The sequence below is a fragment of the Centropristis striata genome, chromosome 14, assembly GCF_030273125.1.
Source record: "Centropristis striata isolate RG_2023a ecotype Rhode Island chromosome 14, C.striata_1.0, whole genome shotgun sequence".
NCBI classification, from domain to species: domain Eukaryota; kingdom Metazoa; phylum Chordata; class Actinopteri; order Perciformes; family Serranidae; genus Centropristis; species Centropristis striata.
Window position 1 is genome coordinate 6,605,092 of NC_081530.1, and position 16,206 is coordinate 6,621,297.

Below are 16,206 nucleotides of genomic sequence, written 5' to 3' on the forward strand. Positions count from 1 at the left end.
GTGTGTCAGGTAGATTTAATTTTACAGAAATTAATAGGAAGAGAAGGAATGTAATAATAAATAAATAAAAATGAATAATAATAATGTTAATAATAACAATATTAATATATTCCATTCATACAGCACTTTTCTAGTCACTCAAAGATGCTTAAATGCAAGTCAAGAGGCGACCTCTATGAACTGTAGTGAAATTAAGGGAATCTAAATAATGATATTGCTGACATTGCCCTATCAAATGCATAGCAATATTTATTGCTGTCAGCATATATGTTGTCCATTATACAAAGATATGAGAACTTATATCAGAACATATAATTCAGAAAATGAGACTTGAGGTGATTTATAATTGGTGTGAGAGATTCAGTTTACGTTTACGTATTTACACAGCTGCTCTGAATCAGTTTTGTGAGTCCTTTCCTTCTCACAGTCTTTTTTTCCCTCCAGCCAATAAATTGTCAGCTTGTTTTCCTGCCTAATAACCTCATTCTCTATCAGTTTTGTCTTGCCTCGATGGAACATGAATATTGTTGATATTGTCTAAAACATATTCATTTTCTGTCCTTATTTTAGTTCCAAACATACAATTAGTAGTCAAGATGCAAATAGAAACCAAAAGATTCTACAAACAAGTATCTAGCTCCATTGCATAACATATGTGCTTCACTCACACAAGCCTTTATAAAAGACAGCAGAAATGTTTATATTGTTTTTCATGTCAGTAGGAAGAGAAAATGCTTCCTGCTTTTTAAATGATCTGTAATTTCTTTTACACAAAGAAACGACAGAAGGTTAAGGGTCAATTAACTGTGTGTGTTTGTCTGTGTGTGTGTGTGTCTGTGTGTGTGTGTGTGTGTACAGTGTGTGTCCAGTGAAGTGTGTCAGTCTCTGCAGTAGCTTCCAGCTGCAGCAGTCAGTTCAGTTTCTGTTCAGTCTGACTGAGGGAGGTTTTTGTACGATGCTTTTTCACTGTGTGAACACGTACTGACTGTTGGGAAAGTGAAAACTCTGACAGTAGTAAACTGCTGCATCTTCAGTCTGAACTCCACTGATGGTCAGAGTGAAGTCAGAGTTTGATCCACTGCCTGTAAAACGACCTGGAGTCCCTGACTGACGAGTGCTAGCATAGTAAATGAGCAGTTTAGGAGTTTCTCCATCTCTCTGTTGGTACCAGGCTAATGCGTGGTTGCTGCCCCAAGTGTAAACATCCTGACTGGTCCTACAGCTGATGGAGACGGAGCCTCCCGAAGCAGACCTCACTGCTCCAGGTTGAGTAAGAGTGTACTGTCCTCTGGACTCTGAGGACACAGAGACAGAAACATTAAGCAGCGTCATGGTTTTGTCAGCTTCATTTCAGAGGGACGGATGTTCATAGAGGAGAGGAGTTTGATTCTCTGGACTTTACCTGTGAAACAGCAGCAGAGGAGAGTCCAGATGAGGACGCAGATCAAAGTCATGTTTTTGATGAGGAGGATTTCTGTGGCTTCTGTTGTCATGAAGGACAGCTGTCAGTCATCCAGTGTTCAACTCTCAGGACTATAAACTCTCCCAGAGCACTGGAGCATGGTGCTGCTGATGCAAAGTGGCTCTCTATGGAAATGCTCTGGCTGACTCCAACAGGGACCTGGATCACTCTGATAATCAGCATTATAAGAGTATTGATTAGAAATGTTACAGTGCTCTTATTGGTGCCTTGGACAGAAATTATTTGTGGATCTATCTAAGGTATTTGATTCAGTGGACCATGAACTGCTGCTGAACAAACTGATGATTGCTGGGCTCAGTCCTCAGGGTGCTAAATGCTTTAGACATTATTTTGTACACTGAACTCTGTTCAGTCTGTTCATGCAGAGGGCCACACATCAGACTTTCTTGAGATTACTAAAGGTGTCCCTCAGGGTTCCACTTTGGGACCTATTTGGTTCTCTACTATCATAAATGACTTGGGTAAAGACAATCAAGCAAAAATACACCTCTTTACTGATGACACTGTCATTTATATTAATGTTTTTTATATTGATCATAATCTACAATATATATGTGTATGATAATTAGTAACATTAGCAGGAGTCATTGCAGAATTTTCTGTCTCATATCCATTTGAAAAAAAGTCTCATTTTAATTAGTTTCTTGGAGAGGGAAATTAATATTAGTTGTAACTATTTATTAAAGAAAATTTTCCATATATATTATTAGTGTTATTAATCACTTTAACAAACATAAATCAGTTCGAATACATTAATTCAAAGCCTGTTGAATGATATTTGTTATATTTTAATATATTGCAACAAAATTCTCAATTATTCCTCAAAATATATACATATGAACCAAATTATATATTTTTAATATGCGGCAAGTGGGTGTTTTAACAATGCAGGCTAATTTTAGTGATTGTGTTTGTGTCAAAGTCAGAGAGCCGTGTCTCTCTACAGTGAGAGGTTTTTGTACGGCGGCTCAATGAGTTTGTATCACTGTGGTACACGTTCGGTGGAGGAACCAGACTGGAATTGGGAAGTAAGTCAAATATCTAACATTTTTAATATTTAATGAGTCATATTTCTTTCTATTTTTTATATTGCACAGTCCAGGATAAAGATAGATACTTTATAATTTTCATTGATATGTTTTTGACAAAGATTTTTGTACTCAGGGACAAAGTTGACTTCAGCAACATAACTTCAAAAACTCACTGTAATGCAAATAATGAAAATATTTTGAATCACAGGATACATGACTTTTTCCAACTTATATGGTTGAGTATCAATTTTTAGGGTTTGTAGGTTTAGTTGAGTCAGACAAAGAGAGCCGTGTCTCTCTACAGTGAGAGGTTTTTGTACCGCGGCTCAATGAGTTTGTATCACTGTGGTACACGTTCGGTGGAGGAACCAGACTGGATGTTGGAAGTAAGTCAAATGTTTATTCAAAAAAGTGACTGTACAAATAATTGGCATAATAGTCTATAATAATTTAAAATCTGTTTTTTGATGTGTGATTTATCCATAAAACTCTCAGTAATGTTTTTATTGCTCTTCATTCACCATGGAGACTAATTTAGCTTCATTTACTTCATGCTGAAGTTTAACCACTTTAAGTAAAAATGTAAAAACTTCTTGTTTACTTTTTTAGTACTTACTGCAAAATTGTTTGCAAAGAACAATTTTTAAATTCACACCATAATAATAACTGTTGTTATGGTGGATTATCTTCATGAAGTAACATTGAACAAAGTGGAGATAAAGATTGGAGATACATTTGTTTTGTAATCTTTATATTGTGTCATTTATTGTTGCAGTTGTTTTTAGTCTTTAAATTGTTTCAACAGTTTACTAAATAATGACTGGAATCAACACAAAGAACATTTAATTGCTGTCAGTTTATTTTCTGAATTTATTGATGTTAAATTTAACAACTGAAATAATGTGTAGTTAAGGTTTATATGCTGATGATGAGAGCTTAAAAAAGTTGCCTGCTTCTTTTATTTCCAGTGTAGTTTGATATATTTCAGCTCATTCTGTACGATGATTCTCTCTGTGCTGATGTGCATGAGAGGCTTCTTAAAGGGAAGTGAAACAATGTGTGAGTGAGTGACTGTTGGAGCAGAAAAACCATCTGACAGAAACTCCTTAAAGGAGAAAATCAACTCTCACACAGGAAAGGTGTCCAAGTGTCTGCTGGTTGATTGACAGTTGTGTGGTCCCGCTGTCCTCTAATCTGATTGGTGTCTCCTAGGTGATGCCCGTCCCACCCTGACGGTGCTGCCCCCCTCCAGTGAGCAGCTGCAGCAGGGGGAGGCCACGCTCATGTGCCTGGCCAACAAGGGCTTCCCCTCAGACTGGAGTCTGTCCTGGAAGGTGGACGGCAGCAGCAGCAGCAGCAGCAGCAGCATCAGCTGGGAGCAGAGCAGCAGCCCCGGGGTGCTGGAGAAGGACGGCCACTACAGCTGGAGCAGCACCCTGAGGCTCTCTGCAGACCAGTGGAGGAAGGTGGGCTCTGTGACCTGTGAGGCCACCCAGGGCTCCCAGACTCCGCTCTCAGAGACTCTGAGGAGAGACCAGTGTCCCCAGTCCTGACCTGACTCACTGGTTTTACTCTGCTGCTGCTCTCACTCTGCACTCTGTAGCTCTCTCTTTCTCACATGTTCTTGCTTGTGTTGATGCTTTCAAATTTTTAAAGCAATAAAGATTTGATTATATGTATTATGAAAATGTCTTTTGACTCTCTTTCTTTGACATACATAAGATATAACAGTCCAGCCTAAAACGATATAGTTCAGAGTAGTTTTTAGTGGTTTTAAGAGGTTATTCTTGAATTGTTGATTTATTTTCATGTAAATTAATTAAACTAGGTAAAAACTGTGATACCATTTCAATGGAAAATAACAAAGATGTCTGCTCAAACTAGTTCATACCTTTGAAGGTGTGATGTTCATGTTCTTGTTAAATGTTACCTATTAATAAATAGTAGTGAGGATTCACAGAATTAGAAATAAAAAGCAGCATTTCATCTACATAAAGTAATATAATATGAATAAAATATGAGATTTTTCAACAACACCGTTCTTTAATGCTAATTTTATCTTATTAAAGTGTATTCATTTAAATCTTTGATCACTCTCAGAGACTCTGAGGACAGACCAGTGTCCCCAGTCCTGACCTGACTCACTGGTTTTACTCTGCTGTTGCTGCTTTTAATTGATATTGTTTGGAAAAAAGATCCACGAGAACATTACATTTTCTCTTCTCTGAAAGCAGCATGGATTTAATCAAGATATGAACAGATGGATGAAAGTAAAAACCTAAAAAATAATTTCAGTATTATAAAAGTATGTTGTATAAATCCTAATTCAGGACAATGTCTTTCTACTCACTCACACAAGATTAGGAAAGAATTGTAGAGCATCGTAAAAAATAATAATATGACATGGTTCTCAGCGGAAAACAAAGTGCTGCTGACCTTTTAAAGAACAATTATGTTTGCTCTGCATTACATTATTTCATTGCACTGGTTAGGTTTTATAATGACATCTTTGTAATATCTCTTAATGTCTTAAAAGCTACTATTTGCTGAGAAAAGCCTCTATCTGTTTCCTTTATTTAAAAGTATGGAGGGTTTTGTTTACTTATATTTTCAGGTTGAACCTTTTCATGTAAACCCACCCTGGCATATCTTTACCTGAGTCATTAATGTTTTATTAGTATCTAGGTGATAGATAAAACCCTTTCAAAATACTTAGAAAGGTTTAATATCAAAAAGCCTGGGTATGAAATATAAACCTTATCAATAAACTACTACTGTCTAACTTTGTTACATTATTTGTTCACATTGACTGAAACCTCATTTCTAAAACAAAAGTAACTGTAAAACCTTATTTTTATGTTATGTTTGAATTAAGAATTATTTAATTTCACCAAACACTTTGCGTTATTGTTAAATTACTCATAAAAATCATATTAAGACACTGAAAGTCATGTCATTTTTTAAATACATGTCTTAATCATTTGTGTCTTTTTTTAAGAATATCTCACAAAAGCAGACATGAGAAATGGCTGTTAATAAAGTTTTTTAAAACCTGTTTGGTGAAAGCTATCAATAAAGTTAGGTACTGGCACAAGGGAATATTGTACGTCCATGATTGTGATTCACTTTTTTGTACTTTTGAGACTTTTATTCGTATGTCTCGTGTTGTAGTTAATGTGCAGCTGTTGAGTCGGATCAGTTCCTCTTTATATGAGGGAGGTTTTTGTACGGCGTTGTATCACTGTGTGAATGGCCAGCTGCCACACTGCTGACAATAGTAATCTCCTGCATCTTCACTCTGAACTCCACTGATGGTCAGAGTGAAGTCAGTTCCAGATCCACTCCCACTGAAACGACCTGCAACTCCAGACTGACGACTTGTAGAAGAATAAATCAAGAGTGTAGGAGGTTGTCCAGATTTTTGAAGGTACCAGCTAAGACAAGTACCAGCACTTGAACTGGCTTTACATGTGATAGAGACAGTCTCTCCTGAAACAACAGACTGAGATCCAGGAGACTGAGTCAGGATGATGTCTCCTGATGAACCTGGAGAACATGAAAAGAGGAGAAGTGTGATTGATTAATATCAGAAGAGTGTCATTTCTCTAAGATGCAGACGAGATGGAAAAAGGTAAATGCTGCTTGTTCCAGTGTTTCTCCATCACAGCAGAACATCGTTGTGGTGAACCTGGTTTGATCCTGAAGCAAAGTTTTCAGAAGAGAGTCTCACCCTGAACAAGGAGCCCCAGGGTGAGCAGCAGTAGAATCAGTGATATCTTCATTGTGCTGCCGGCGTGTCAGTGTGTGTGAAAGGCCTGGACAGCCACTGATCAACACTGGCCTCTTAACAGCTGGGAGCAGAGAGGCAGGACACATATGCAAACACACAGAGGCAGTGAACTGTCAACCAAACCAAGTCAGGACACCTGATTCTGCTCATTATGGAAAAAGGAATCATAATAGAAAATTTACTTTGAAGTTTTAGGGTACAACCCTCTTTTACCATAACCTTATTGGAAATTTGCCTGTTAGATTTTGTTTTACAGAAATGTATAGGAAGACAAGGAATGTAATAATAATAATAATAATAATAATAACAATATTCATAAGAATACATTCCATTTATACATTGCTTTTCTAGGCACTCAAAGACGCTTTAATGCAAGTCAAGAGGTGACCTCTATGAACTGCAGAGAAATTAAGGGAATCTAAATAATGGTTTCCCTTTTTTTGTGGCTTCATTATCTACTAAATAGTTCCCACTAGAGTCTGGCATTGCCCTATGAAATGCACAGCGATATTTATTGCTGTCAGCATATATGTTGTCCAATATACACAGATATGACAACTTATATCAGAACATATAATTCAGAAAATGAGACTTGGGTTGATTTATAATTGGTGTGACAGATACATTTATGTTGGTATGTACGTACATTCTATAAACGTTTATGTATCTACACAGCTGCTCTGAATCAGTTTTGTTAGTCCTTCCCTTCTCACAGTCCTTTTTTCTCTCCAGCCAACCAGTTGTCAGCTTGTTTTCCTGTCTAATCACCTCATTCTCTTCACCTGAGATTCTCTGCCAGTCTCTCCACCTGCAAGTAATCCCCTCATTACGTGAGTTTGTATTTCATTTTCGGTTGACTCAGTTTGTCTTGCCTCGATGGAACATGAATATTGTCTATATTGTCTAACACACATGCATTTTCTGTCCTTATTTTAGTTCCGAACATACAATTAGTAGTGAAGATAAAAAATGCAAAAACAAACCAAAAGATTCTACAAACAAGTATCTAGCTCCATTGCACAACATATGTTCTTCACTCACACAAGCCTTTATAGAAGACAGCAGAAGTTGTTATATTGTTTTTCATGTCAGAAGGAAGAGAAAATGCTTCCTGCTTTTTAAATGATCTGAAATTTCTTCTACACAAAGAAACAACAGAAGGTTGTGTGTGTGTGTGTGTGTGTGTGTGTGTGTGTGTGTGTGTGTGTGTGTGTGTGTGTGTGTGTGTGTGCGCAGTGTGTACAGTGTGTCCATTGAAGTGTGTCAGTCTCTGCAGTAGCTTCCAGCTGCAGCAGTCAGTTCAGTTTCTGTTCAGTCTGACTGAGGGAGGTTTTTGTACGACGCTTTTTCACTGTGTGAACACCCACTGACTGTTGGGATAGTGAGCACTCTGACAGTAGTAAACTGCTGCATCTTCATTCTGAACTCCACTGATGGTCAGAGTGAAGTCAGAGTTTGATCCACTGCCTGTAAAACGACCTGGAATCCCTGACTGACGAGTGCTAGCAGAGTAAATGAGCAGTTTAGGAGTTTCTCCATCTCTCTGTTGGTACCAGGCTAAATAGCTCCCATAAACATCCTGACTGGTCCTACAGCTGATGGAGACGGAGCCTCCCGGAGCAGACCTCACTGCTCCAGGCTGAGTCAGAGTGTACTGTCCTCTGGACTCTGAGGACACAGAGACAGAAACATAAAGCAAGCGTCATGGTTTTGTTAGCTTCATTTCAGAGGGACGGATGTTCATAGAGGAGAGGAGTTTGATTCTCTGGACTTTACCTGTGAAACAGCAGCAGAGGAGAGTCCAGATGAGGACGCAGATCAAAGTCATGTTTTTGATGAGGAGGATTTCTGTGGCTTCTGTTGTCATGAAGGACAGCTGTCAGTCATCCAGTGTTCAACTCTCAGGACTATAAACTCTCCCAGAGCACTGGAGCATGGTGCTGCTGATGCAAAGTGGCTCTCTATGGAAATGCTCTGGCTGACTCCAACAGGGAGCTGGAGGACTCTGATAAACTGATATTCAGCATTATAAGAGTATTGATTAGAAATGTTACAGTGCTCTTATTGGTGCCTTGGACAGAAATTATTTGTGGATCTATCTAAGGTATTTGATTCAGTGGTCCATGAACTGCTGCTGAACAAACTGAGGATTGCTGGGCTCAGTCCTCAGGGTGCTAAATGCTTTAGACATTATTTTGTACATTGAACTCAGTCTGTTCATGCAGAGGGCCACACATCAGACTTTCTTGAGATTTCTAAAGGTGTCCCTTGGGTTTCCACTTTGGGACCTATTTGGTTCTCTACTATCATAAAAAACTTGGGTAAAGACACTCAAGAAAAAATACACCTCTTTACTGATGACACTGTTATTTATATTCATGTTTTTTATATTGATCATAATCTACAATATATATGTATGATAATTACTAACATTAGCAGGAGTCATTGCAGAGTTTTCTCTGTCTCATATCCATTTGACAAAAAGTCCAATTTTAAATAGTTTCTTGGATAGGGAAATTAATATTAGTTGTAACTATTTATTAAAGAAAATGTTCCATATATATTATTAGTATTATTAATCACTTTAACAAGCATAAATCAGTTCGAATACATTAATTCAAAGCCTGTTGAATGATATTTGTTATATTTTAATATATTGCAACAAAATTCTCAATTATTACTCAAAATATATAAATATGAACCAAATTATATATTTTTAATATGAGGCAAGTGGGTGTTTTAACAATGCAGGCTAATTTTAGTGATTGTGTTTGTGTCAAAGTCAGAGAGCCGTGTCTCTCTACAGTGAGAGGTTTTTGTACGGCGGCTCAATGAGTTTGTATCACTGTGGTACACGTTCGGTGGAGGAACCAGACTGGAATTGGGAAGTAAGTCAAATATATAACATTTTTAATATTTAATGAGCCATATTTCTTTCTATATTTTATATTGCACAGTTCAGGAAAAAGATAGATACTTTATAATTTTCATTGATGCGTTTTTGACAAAGATTTTTGTACTCAGAGACAAAGTTGACTTCAGCAACATAACTTCAAAAACTCACTGTAATGCAAATAATGGAAATATTTTGAATCACATGATAAATTACTATTTCCAACTTTTATGGTTAATTATCAATTTTTAGGGTTTGTAGGTTTAGTTGAGTCAGACAAAGTCAGAGAGCCGTGTCTCTCTACAGTGAGAGGTTTTTGTACGGCGGCTCAATGAGTTTGTATCACTGTGGTTCACGTTTGGTGGAGGAAGCAGACTAGATGTTGGAAGTAAGTCAAATGTTTATTTTAAAAAGTTAATGTACAAATAATTGGCATAATATTCTATAATAATTTAAAATCTGTTTTTTGATGTGTAATTTATCAATAAAACTCTCAGTAATGTTTTTATTGCTCTTCATTCACCATGGAGACTAATTTAGCTTCATTTACTTCATGCTGAAGTTTAACCGCTTTTAGTAAAAATATAAAAACTTTATTTCTTGTTGACTTTTTTACTACCTACTGCAAAACTGATTGCAAAGAACAATTTTTAAATTCACACCATAATAATAACTGTTGTTATGGTGGATTATCTTCATGAAGTAACATTGAACAAAGTGGAGATAAAGATTGGAGATACATTTGTTTTGTAATCTTTATATTGTGTCATTTATTGTTGCAGTTGTTTTTAGTCTTTTATTCATTTGAATGGTTTATTAAATAATGACTGAAATCAACACAAAGAATATTTAATTGCTGTCAGTTTATTTTCTGTATTTATTGATGTTAACTTTTACAACTTAAACAGTGTGTAGTTAAGGTTTATATGCTGTTGATGAGAGTTTAAAAAAGTTGCCTACTTCTTTTATTCCCAGTGTAGTTTGATATATTTCAGCTCATTCTGTACGATGATTCTCTCTGTGCTGATGTGCATGAGAGGCTTCTTAAAGGGAAGTGAAACAATGTGTGAGTGAGTGACTGGTGGAGCAGAAAAACCATCTGACAGAAACTCCTTAAAGGAGAAAATCAACTCTCACACAGGAAAGGTGTCCAAGTGTCTGCTGCTTGATTGACAGTTGTGTGGTCCCGCTGTCCTCTAATCTGATTGGTGTCTCCTAGGTGATGCCCGTCCCACCCTGACGGTGCTGCCCCCCTCCAGTGAGCAGCTGCAGCAGGGGGAGGCCACGCTCATGTGCCTGGCCAACAAGGGCTTCCCCTCAGACTGGAGTCTGTCCTGGAAGGTGGACGGCAGCAGCAGCAGCAGCAGCAGCAGCAGCATCAGCTGGGAGCAGAGCAGCAGCCCCGGGGTGCTGGAGAAGGACGGCCACTACAGCTGGAGCAGCACCCTGAGGCTCTCTGCAGACCAGTGGAGGAAGGTGGGCTCTGTGACCTGTGAGGCCACCCAGGGCTCCCAGACTCCGCTCTCAGAGACTCTGAGGAGAGACCAGTGCCCCCAGTCCTGACCTGACTCACTGGTTTTACTCTGCTGCTGCTCTCACTCTGCACTCTGTAACTCTCTCTTTCTCACATGTTCTTGCTTGTGTTGATGCTTTCAAATTTTTAAAGCAATAAAGATTTGATGATATGTTTTATGAAAATCATTGACTCCTTTTTTTTTTTTTTAAATATAGAAGATATTAGGAGAATTCTTGAGATTAATGCACAGTAAACAAAGCATTTGAACTCAAAAATCTGAATAATAGTACGGATGTACACAGGATTAGGAATAAAAGGCAGCTCATCATCTGCATAAAGTGATATAAAATGAATCAAATGTAAGAATTTAACCAAAATAAAAAGAACAATTTTTCATTTTAAATGCATTCATCTTATTTTTATATGTAGATTTCCAGGGTAATGAATAATAATTCACCTATCAGCTGATTTTAAATCATGCTCAGTGTCTTACTCTCTACTAAACTGTACTGTCATGTAAAGTTTGACGATATGTAACTGTTTGCAAATGTTGAGTACAGTAAAATTTATCAGCAATATATAAAATGTATGACATTTTAAACATGAAACTTAAATATTATAATTATAATTACACTTTTGAATTATAGTAGCAGGAATTATACATGTGATTAGAACTTTCAGCAAACTTATATTCACCAACCATACAAAAAAAAAACCGTCCTACAACTAAAATTAAAAAAAAAATTAAATGTTTTCAGGATTAAACTGATATTCTGTTATTCGTCATGTTGTGTTGTAGTTAATGTGCAGCTGTAGAGTCAGATCAGTTCCTCTTTATATGAGGGAGGTTTTTGTACGGCGTTGTAACACTGTGTGAACGGGTAGCCGTTACAGTGCTGACAATAGTAATCTCCTGCATCTTCAGTCTGAACTCCACTGATGGTCAGAGTGAAGTCAGTTCCAGATCCACTCCCACTGAAACGACCTGCAACTCCAGACTGACGACTTGTAGAAAGATAAATCAAGAGTGTAGGAGGTTGTCCAGATTTCTGAAGGTACCAGCTAAGACAAGTACCAGCAGTTGAACTGGCTTTACATGTGATAGAGACAGTCTGTCCTGAAACAACAGACTGAGATCCAGGAGACTGAGTCAGGATGATGTCTCCTGATGAACCTGGAGAACATGAAAAGAGGAGAAGTGTGATTGATTAATATCAGAAGAGTGTCATTTCTCTAAGATGCAGACGAGATGGAAAAAGGTAAATGCTGCTTGTTCCAGTGTTTCTCCATCACAGCAGAACATCGTTGTGGTGAACCTGGTTTGATCCTGAAGCAAAGTTTTCAGAAGAGAGTCTCACCCTGAACAAGGAGCCCCAGGGTGAGCAGCAGTAGAATCAGTGATATCTTCATTGTGCTGCCGGCGTGTCAGTGTGTGTGAAAGGCCTGGACAGCCACTGATCAACACTGGCCTCTTAACAGCTGGGAGCAGAGAGGCAGGACACATATGCAAACACACAGAGGCAGTGAACTGTCAACCAAACCAAGTCAGGACACCTGATACTGCTCATTATGGAAAAAGGAATCATAATAGAAAATTTACTTTGAAGGTCTTTTAACATAACCTTACCTGATGTGTGTCAGGTAGATTTAATTTTACAGAAATTAATAGGAAGAGAAGGAATGTAATAATAAATAAATAAAAATGAATAGTAATAATGTTAATAATAACAATATTAATATATTCCATTCATACAGCACTTTTCTAGTCACTCAAAGATGCTTAAATGCAAGTCAAGAGGCAACCTCTATGAACTGTAGTGAAATTAAGGGAATCTAAATAATGATATTGCTGACATTGCCCTATCAAATGCATAGCAATATTTATTGCTGTCAGCATATATGTTGTCCATTATACAAAGATATGAGAACTTATATCAGAACATATAATTCAGAAAATGAGACTTGAGGTGATTTATAATTGGTGTGAGAGATTCAGTTTACGTTTACGTATTTACACAGCTGCTCTAAATCAGTTTTGTTAGTCCTTTCCTTCTCACAGTCTTTTTTTCCCTCCAGCCAATAAATTGTCAGCTTGTTTTCCTGCCTAATAACCTCATTCTCAATCAGTTTTGTCTTGCCTCGATGGAACATGAATATTGTTGATATTGTCTAAAACATATTCATTTTCTGTCCTTATTTTAGTTCCAAACATACAATTAGTAGTCAAGATGCAAATAGAAACCAAAAGATTCTACAAACAAGTATCTAGCTCTATTGCATAACATATGTGCTTCACTCACACAAGCCTTTATAAAAGACAGCAGAAATTTTTATATTGTTTTTCATGTCAGTAGGAAGAGAAAATGCTTCCTGCTTTTTAAATTATCTGTAATTTATTTTACACAAAGAAACGACAGAAGGTTAAGGGTCAATTAACTGTGTGTGTGTGTGTGTACAATGTTTGTCTAGTGAAGTGTGTCAGTCTCTGCAGTAGCTTCCAGCTGCAGCAGTCAGTTCAGTTCCTGTTCAGTCTGACTGAGGGAGGTTTTTGTAAGACGCTTTTTCACTGTGTGAACACGTACTGACTGTTGGGGATGTGAAGACTCTCACAGTAGTAAACTGCTGCATCTTCAGTCTGAACTCCGCTGATGGTCAGAGTGAAGTCAGAGTTTGATCCTCTGCCTGTAAAACGACCTGGAATCCCTGACTGACGACTGCTAGCATAGTAAATGAGCAGTTTAGGAGTTTCTCTATCTCTCTGTTGGTACCAGGCTAAATGGTTCCCACCATGAACATCCTGACTGGTCCTACAGCTGATGGAGATGGAGCCTCCCGGAGCCGACCTCACTGCTCCAGGCTGAGTCAGAGTGTACTGTCCTCTGGACTCTGAGGACACAGAGACAGAAACATAAAGCAGCGTCATGGTTTTGTCAGCTTCATTTCAGAGTGACGGATGTTCATAGAGGAGAGGAGTTTGATTCTCTGGACTTTACCTGTGAAACAGCAGCAGAGGAGAGTCCAGATGAGGACGCAGATCAAAGTCATGTTTTTGATGAGGAGGATTTCTGTGGCTTCTGTTGTCATGAAGGACAGCTGTCAGTCATCCAGTGTTCAACTCTCAGGACTATAAACTCTCCCAGAGCACTGGAGCATGGCGCTGCTGATGCAAAGTGGCTCTCTATGGAAATGTTCTGACTGTTTACCAGCATATTTTCTTGCGCATTCACATCTTTGATTAAAGGTTGGTCTACAAATCAAATCAATGTCTTGTACCACACATTTAACAACATATATAAACATCATGATTATTTTTGGACATTTTGGGACTCTATTTGTGAGTTTACTTATGAACCAGCTGTGTGTTACAATACAGACTGAATTAAATGAGTGTTGATATTAAAGTAGACCTGTACTCCTTTTTATGACTACAGTCACTCAGATTTGAAAAAAAATGTGATAATGATCTCATTCTAAAACTCTAATGTCATTATGTCATTACTGGTTAATGCCCCAAGACACTTTGTACAAGTCAGTGTTGTACTGAACTCAGCCTAGTCTGGTTCAAAGCAGGTAAATGAGGTTTACAACTTTTACAACTTTCTACTCTGAAACTGTCTCAGTAGCCACTTTCATCTTGCCGTCCCCTCAAAAGTTCTGCTATATTGCCGGAAAGATCTGTGCCGGCTTCGCCTCAGGGCGTTAATAGTGATCCCGTGAAGGCGTGATATTCGTGACCATTCATAGTGCAGTCCAGCGTCGCAGAACGAGGTGGGAGGAGACGATAGTGACGTGCGACAGAGCAGCAGCAGTGCTGCACAGTAGCACAGTGCTAATAGGCTAACAGTTAGCTCTGTAGCTGTACAGTATGTATGTGCTGCAGCAGCATGTGTTCACTTAGCGACCTCCGTTTATTTAAAACAAGCACCGGACACTCTGTGCACAGTTAGCATGCCAGTTTGTTTACCATAAGTGATGGACGATGTGAACAGTTAGTGACGGTGGCCACAGTTATTGTGCTGCTGAACATGATTGGATGGCTGTTGGACAAAGTGGGATGTGTGTGTTAGATGTCACGCGCATCAAATATTCTGCCTTGACGGGATGGCCCGTTCATAGTGGTCCCGCTTCCAACAGTCCCCAAAATTTTCCTCCTCTGTGACTACCTCTGGAGGAGGAATATTGGCGGCATCACTTGATCCCGGCATCCTGCTTCTGGCGTGTTTATAGCGCATGCGAGACATTACAGGGCCGTAAATGTCCCGGAATGAAACAGCACTATGAAAAGGGCTAGTGATTAAAGCTGTAAAAGATTTACAGTCATATTCAGGTCACGTCTATAGACACTGATTTTAATTCGTAATGAACTAACATCATGGTATTTTTAATACATTAAGGGAAAACATTTTTGAACCTAATTTGTATTTTCAACAAAGATAAAGGTTGTCCTTTCTACTTTCCTCTCAGTGATTTATTATAGTGAAATCTTATTCATGCCTCAGCTGCTGCAGGTCTAATATTGTCTCACATATTGTCATATGTATTTGTGTTTACAAAATGCCAACAAATGTGTGATGAGTCTGAAGGCAGCATGAACAATAATAGAAAGGTTTCAAGTAGTGACAAGGAAATTTTCTGTCTACAGATAAGCTGGTTCATGATTATTGGGACGAGCAGCTGTAAGTGTCCTCAGCTGGAAAAATAGCTTTTCTAAAAATCATTTGAATTGATTATAATGAATTTAGTCTTTGTAATAGAGTCTGTTTAATCGGTCATCAGGCCTGTGAGAATAAATTAACCTGAGCGTGTGTGTGTGTGTGTGTGTGTGTGTGTGTGTGTGCAGTGTGTGCCTAGTGAAGTGTGTCAGTCTCTGCAGTAGCTTCCAGCTGCAGCAGTCAGTTCAGTTTCTGTTCAGTCTGACTGAGGGAGGTTTTTGTACGACCCTTTTTCACTGTGTGAACACCCACTGACTGTTGGGATAGTGAAGACTCTGACAGTAGTAAACTGCTGCATCTTCAGTCTGAACTCCACTGATGGTCAGAGTGAAGTCAGAGTTTGATCCACTGCCTGTAAAACGACCTGGAATCCCTGACTGACGAGTGCTAGCACGGTAAATGAGCAGTTTAGGAGTTCCTCCATCTCTCTGTTGGTACCAGGCTAAATGGTTCCCACCATGAACACCCTGACTGGTCCTACAGCTGATGGAGACGGAGCCTCCCGGAGCAGAGCTCACTGCTCCAGGCTGAGTCAGAGTGTACTGTCCTCTGGACTCTGAGGACACAGAGACAGAAACATAAAGCAGCATCATGGTTTTGTCAGCTTCATTTCAGAGTGACGGATGTTCATAGAGGAGAGGAGTTTGATTCTCTGGACTTTACCTGTGAAACAGCAGCAGAGGAGAGTCCAGATGAGGACGCAGATCAAAGTCATGTTTTTGATGAGGAGGATTTCTGTGGCTTCTGTTGTCATGAAGGACAGCTGTCAGTCATCCAGTGT

General features: G+C 38.6%; 8 gene segments (V, D, J or C); 2 read left to right on the top strand and 6 right to left on the bottom strand.

Moving 5' to 3' along the window:
* Nucleotides 1-963: 963 nt before the first annotated feature.
* On the bottom strand, nt 964-1,454 carry LOC131985229 (Ig kappa chain V region 3381-like). The segment is given in 2 exon segments: nt 964-1,295; nt 1,403-1,454. Coding segments are annotated over 2 exon segments (384 nt in total).
* A 2,061-nt stretch (nt 1,455-3,515) lies between these two features.
* On the top strand, nt 3,516-4,173 carry LOC131985230 (immunoglobulin kappa constant-like). The segment is given in 2 exon segments: nt 3,516-3,573; nt 3,727-4,173. Coding segments are annotated over 2 exon segments (399 nt in total).
* Nucleotides 4,174-5,752: 1,579 nt separating this feature from the next.
* Nucleotides 5,753-6,296, bottom strand: LOC131985630 (immunoglobulin kappa variable 3-15-like). The segment is given in 2 exon segments: nt 5,753-6,060; nt 6,245-6,296. Coding segments are annotated over 2 exon segments (360 nt in total).
* A 1,241-nt stretch (nt 6,297-7,537) lies between these two features.
* Nucleotides 7,538-8,132, bottom strand: LOC131985620 (Ig kappa chain V region 120-like). The segment is given in 2 exon segments: nt 7,538-7,972; nt 8,081-8,132. Coding segments are annotated over 2 exon segments (372 nt in total).
* A 1,447-nt stretch (nt 8,133-9,579) lies between these two features.
* Nucleotides 9,580-10,872, top strand: LOC131985640 (Ig kappa-b4 chain C region-like). The segment is given in 2 exon segments: nt 9,580-9,585; nt 10,417-10,872. A coding segment is annotated over 1 exon segment (273 nt).
* A 438-nt stretch (nt 10,873-11,310) lies between these two features.
* LOC131985613 (Ig kappa chain V-III region PC 2485/PC 4039-like) lies at nt 11,311-12,123 on the bottom strand. The segment is given in 2 exon segments: nt 11,311-11,887; nt 12,072-12,123. Coding segments are annotated over 2 exon segments (408 nt in total).
* Nucleotides 12,124-13,276: 1,153 nt separating this feature from the next.
* LOC131985232 (Ig kappa chain V region 3547-like) lies at nt 13,277-13,758 on the bottom strand. The segment is given in 2 exon segments: nt 13,277-13,599; nt 13,707-13,758. Coding segments are annotated over 2 exon segments (375 nt in total).
* A 1,900-nt stretch (nt 13,759-15,658) lies between these two features.
* Nucleotides 15,659-16,140, bottom strand: LOC131985615 (Ig kappa chain V region 120-like). The segment is given in 2 exon segments: nt 15,659-15,981; nt 16,089-16,140. Coding segments are annotated over 2 exon segments (375 nt in total).
* Between the last annotated feature and the right edge of the window lie 66 nt (nt 16,141-16,206).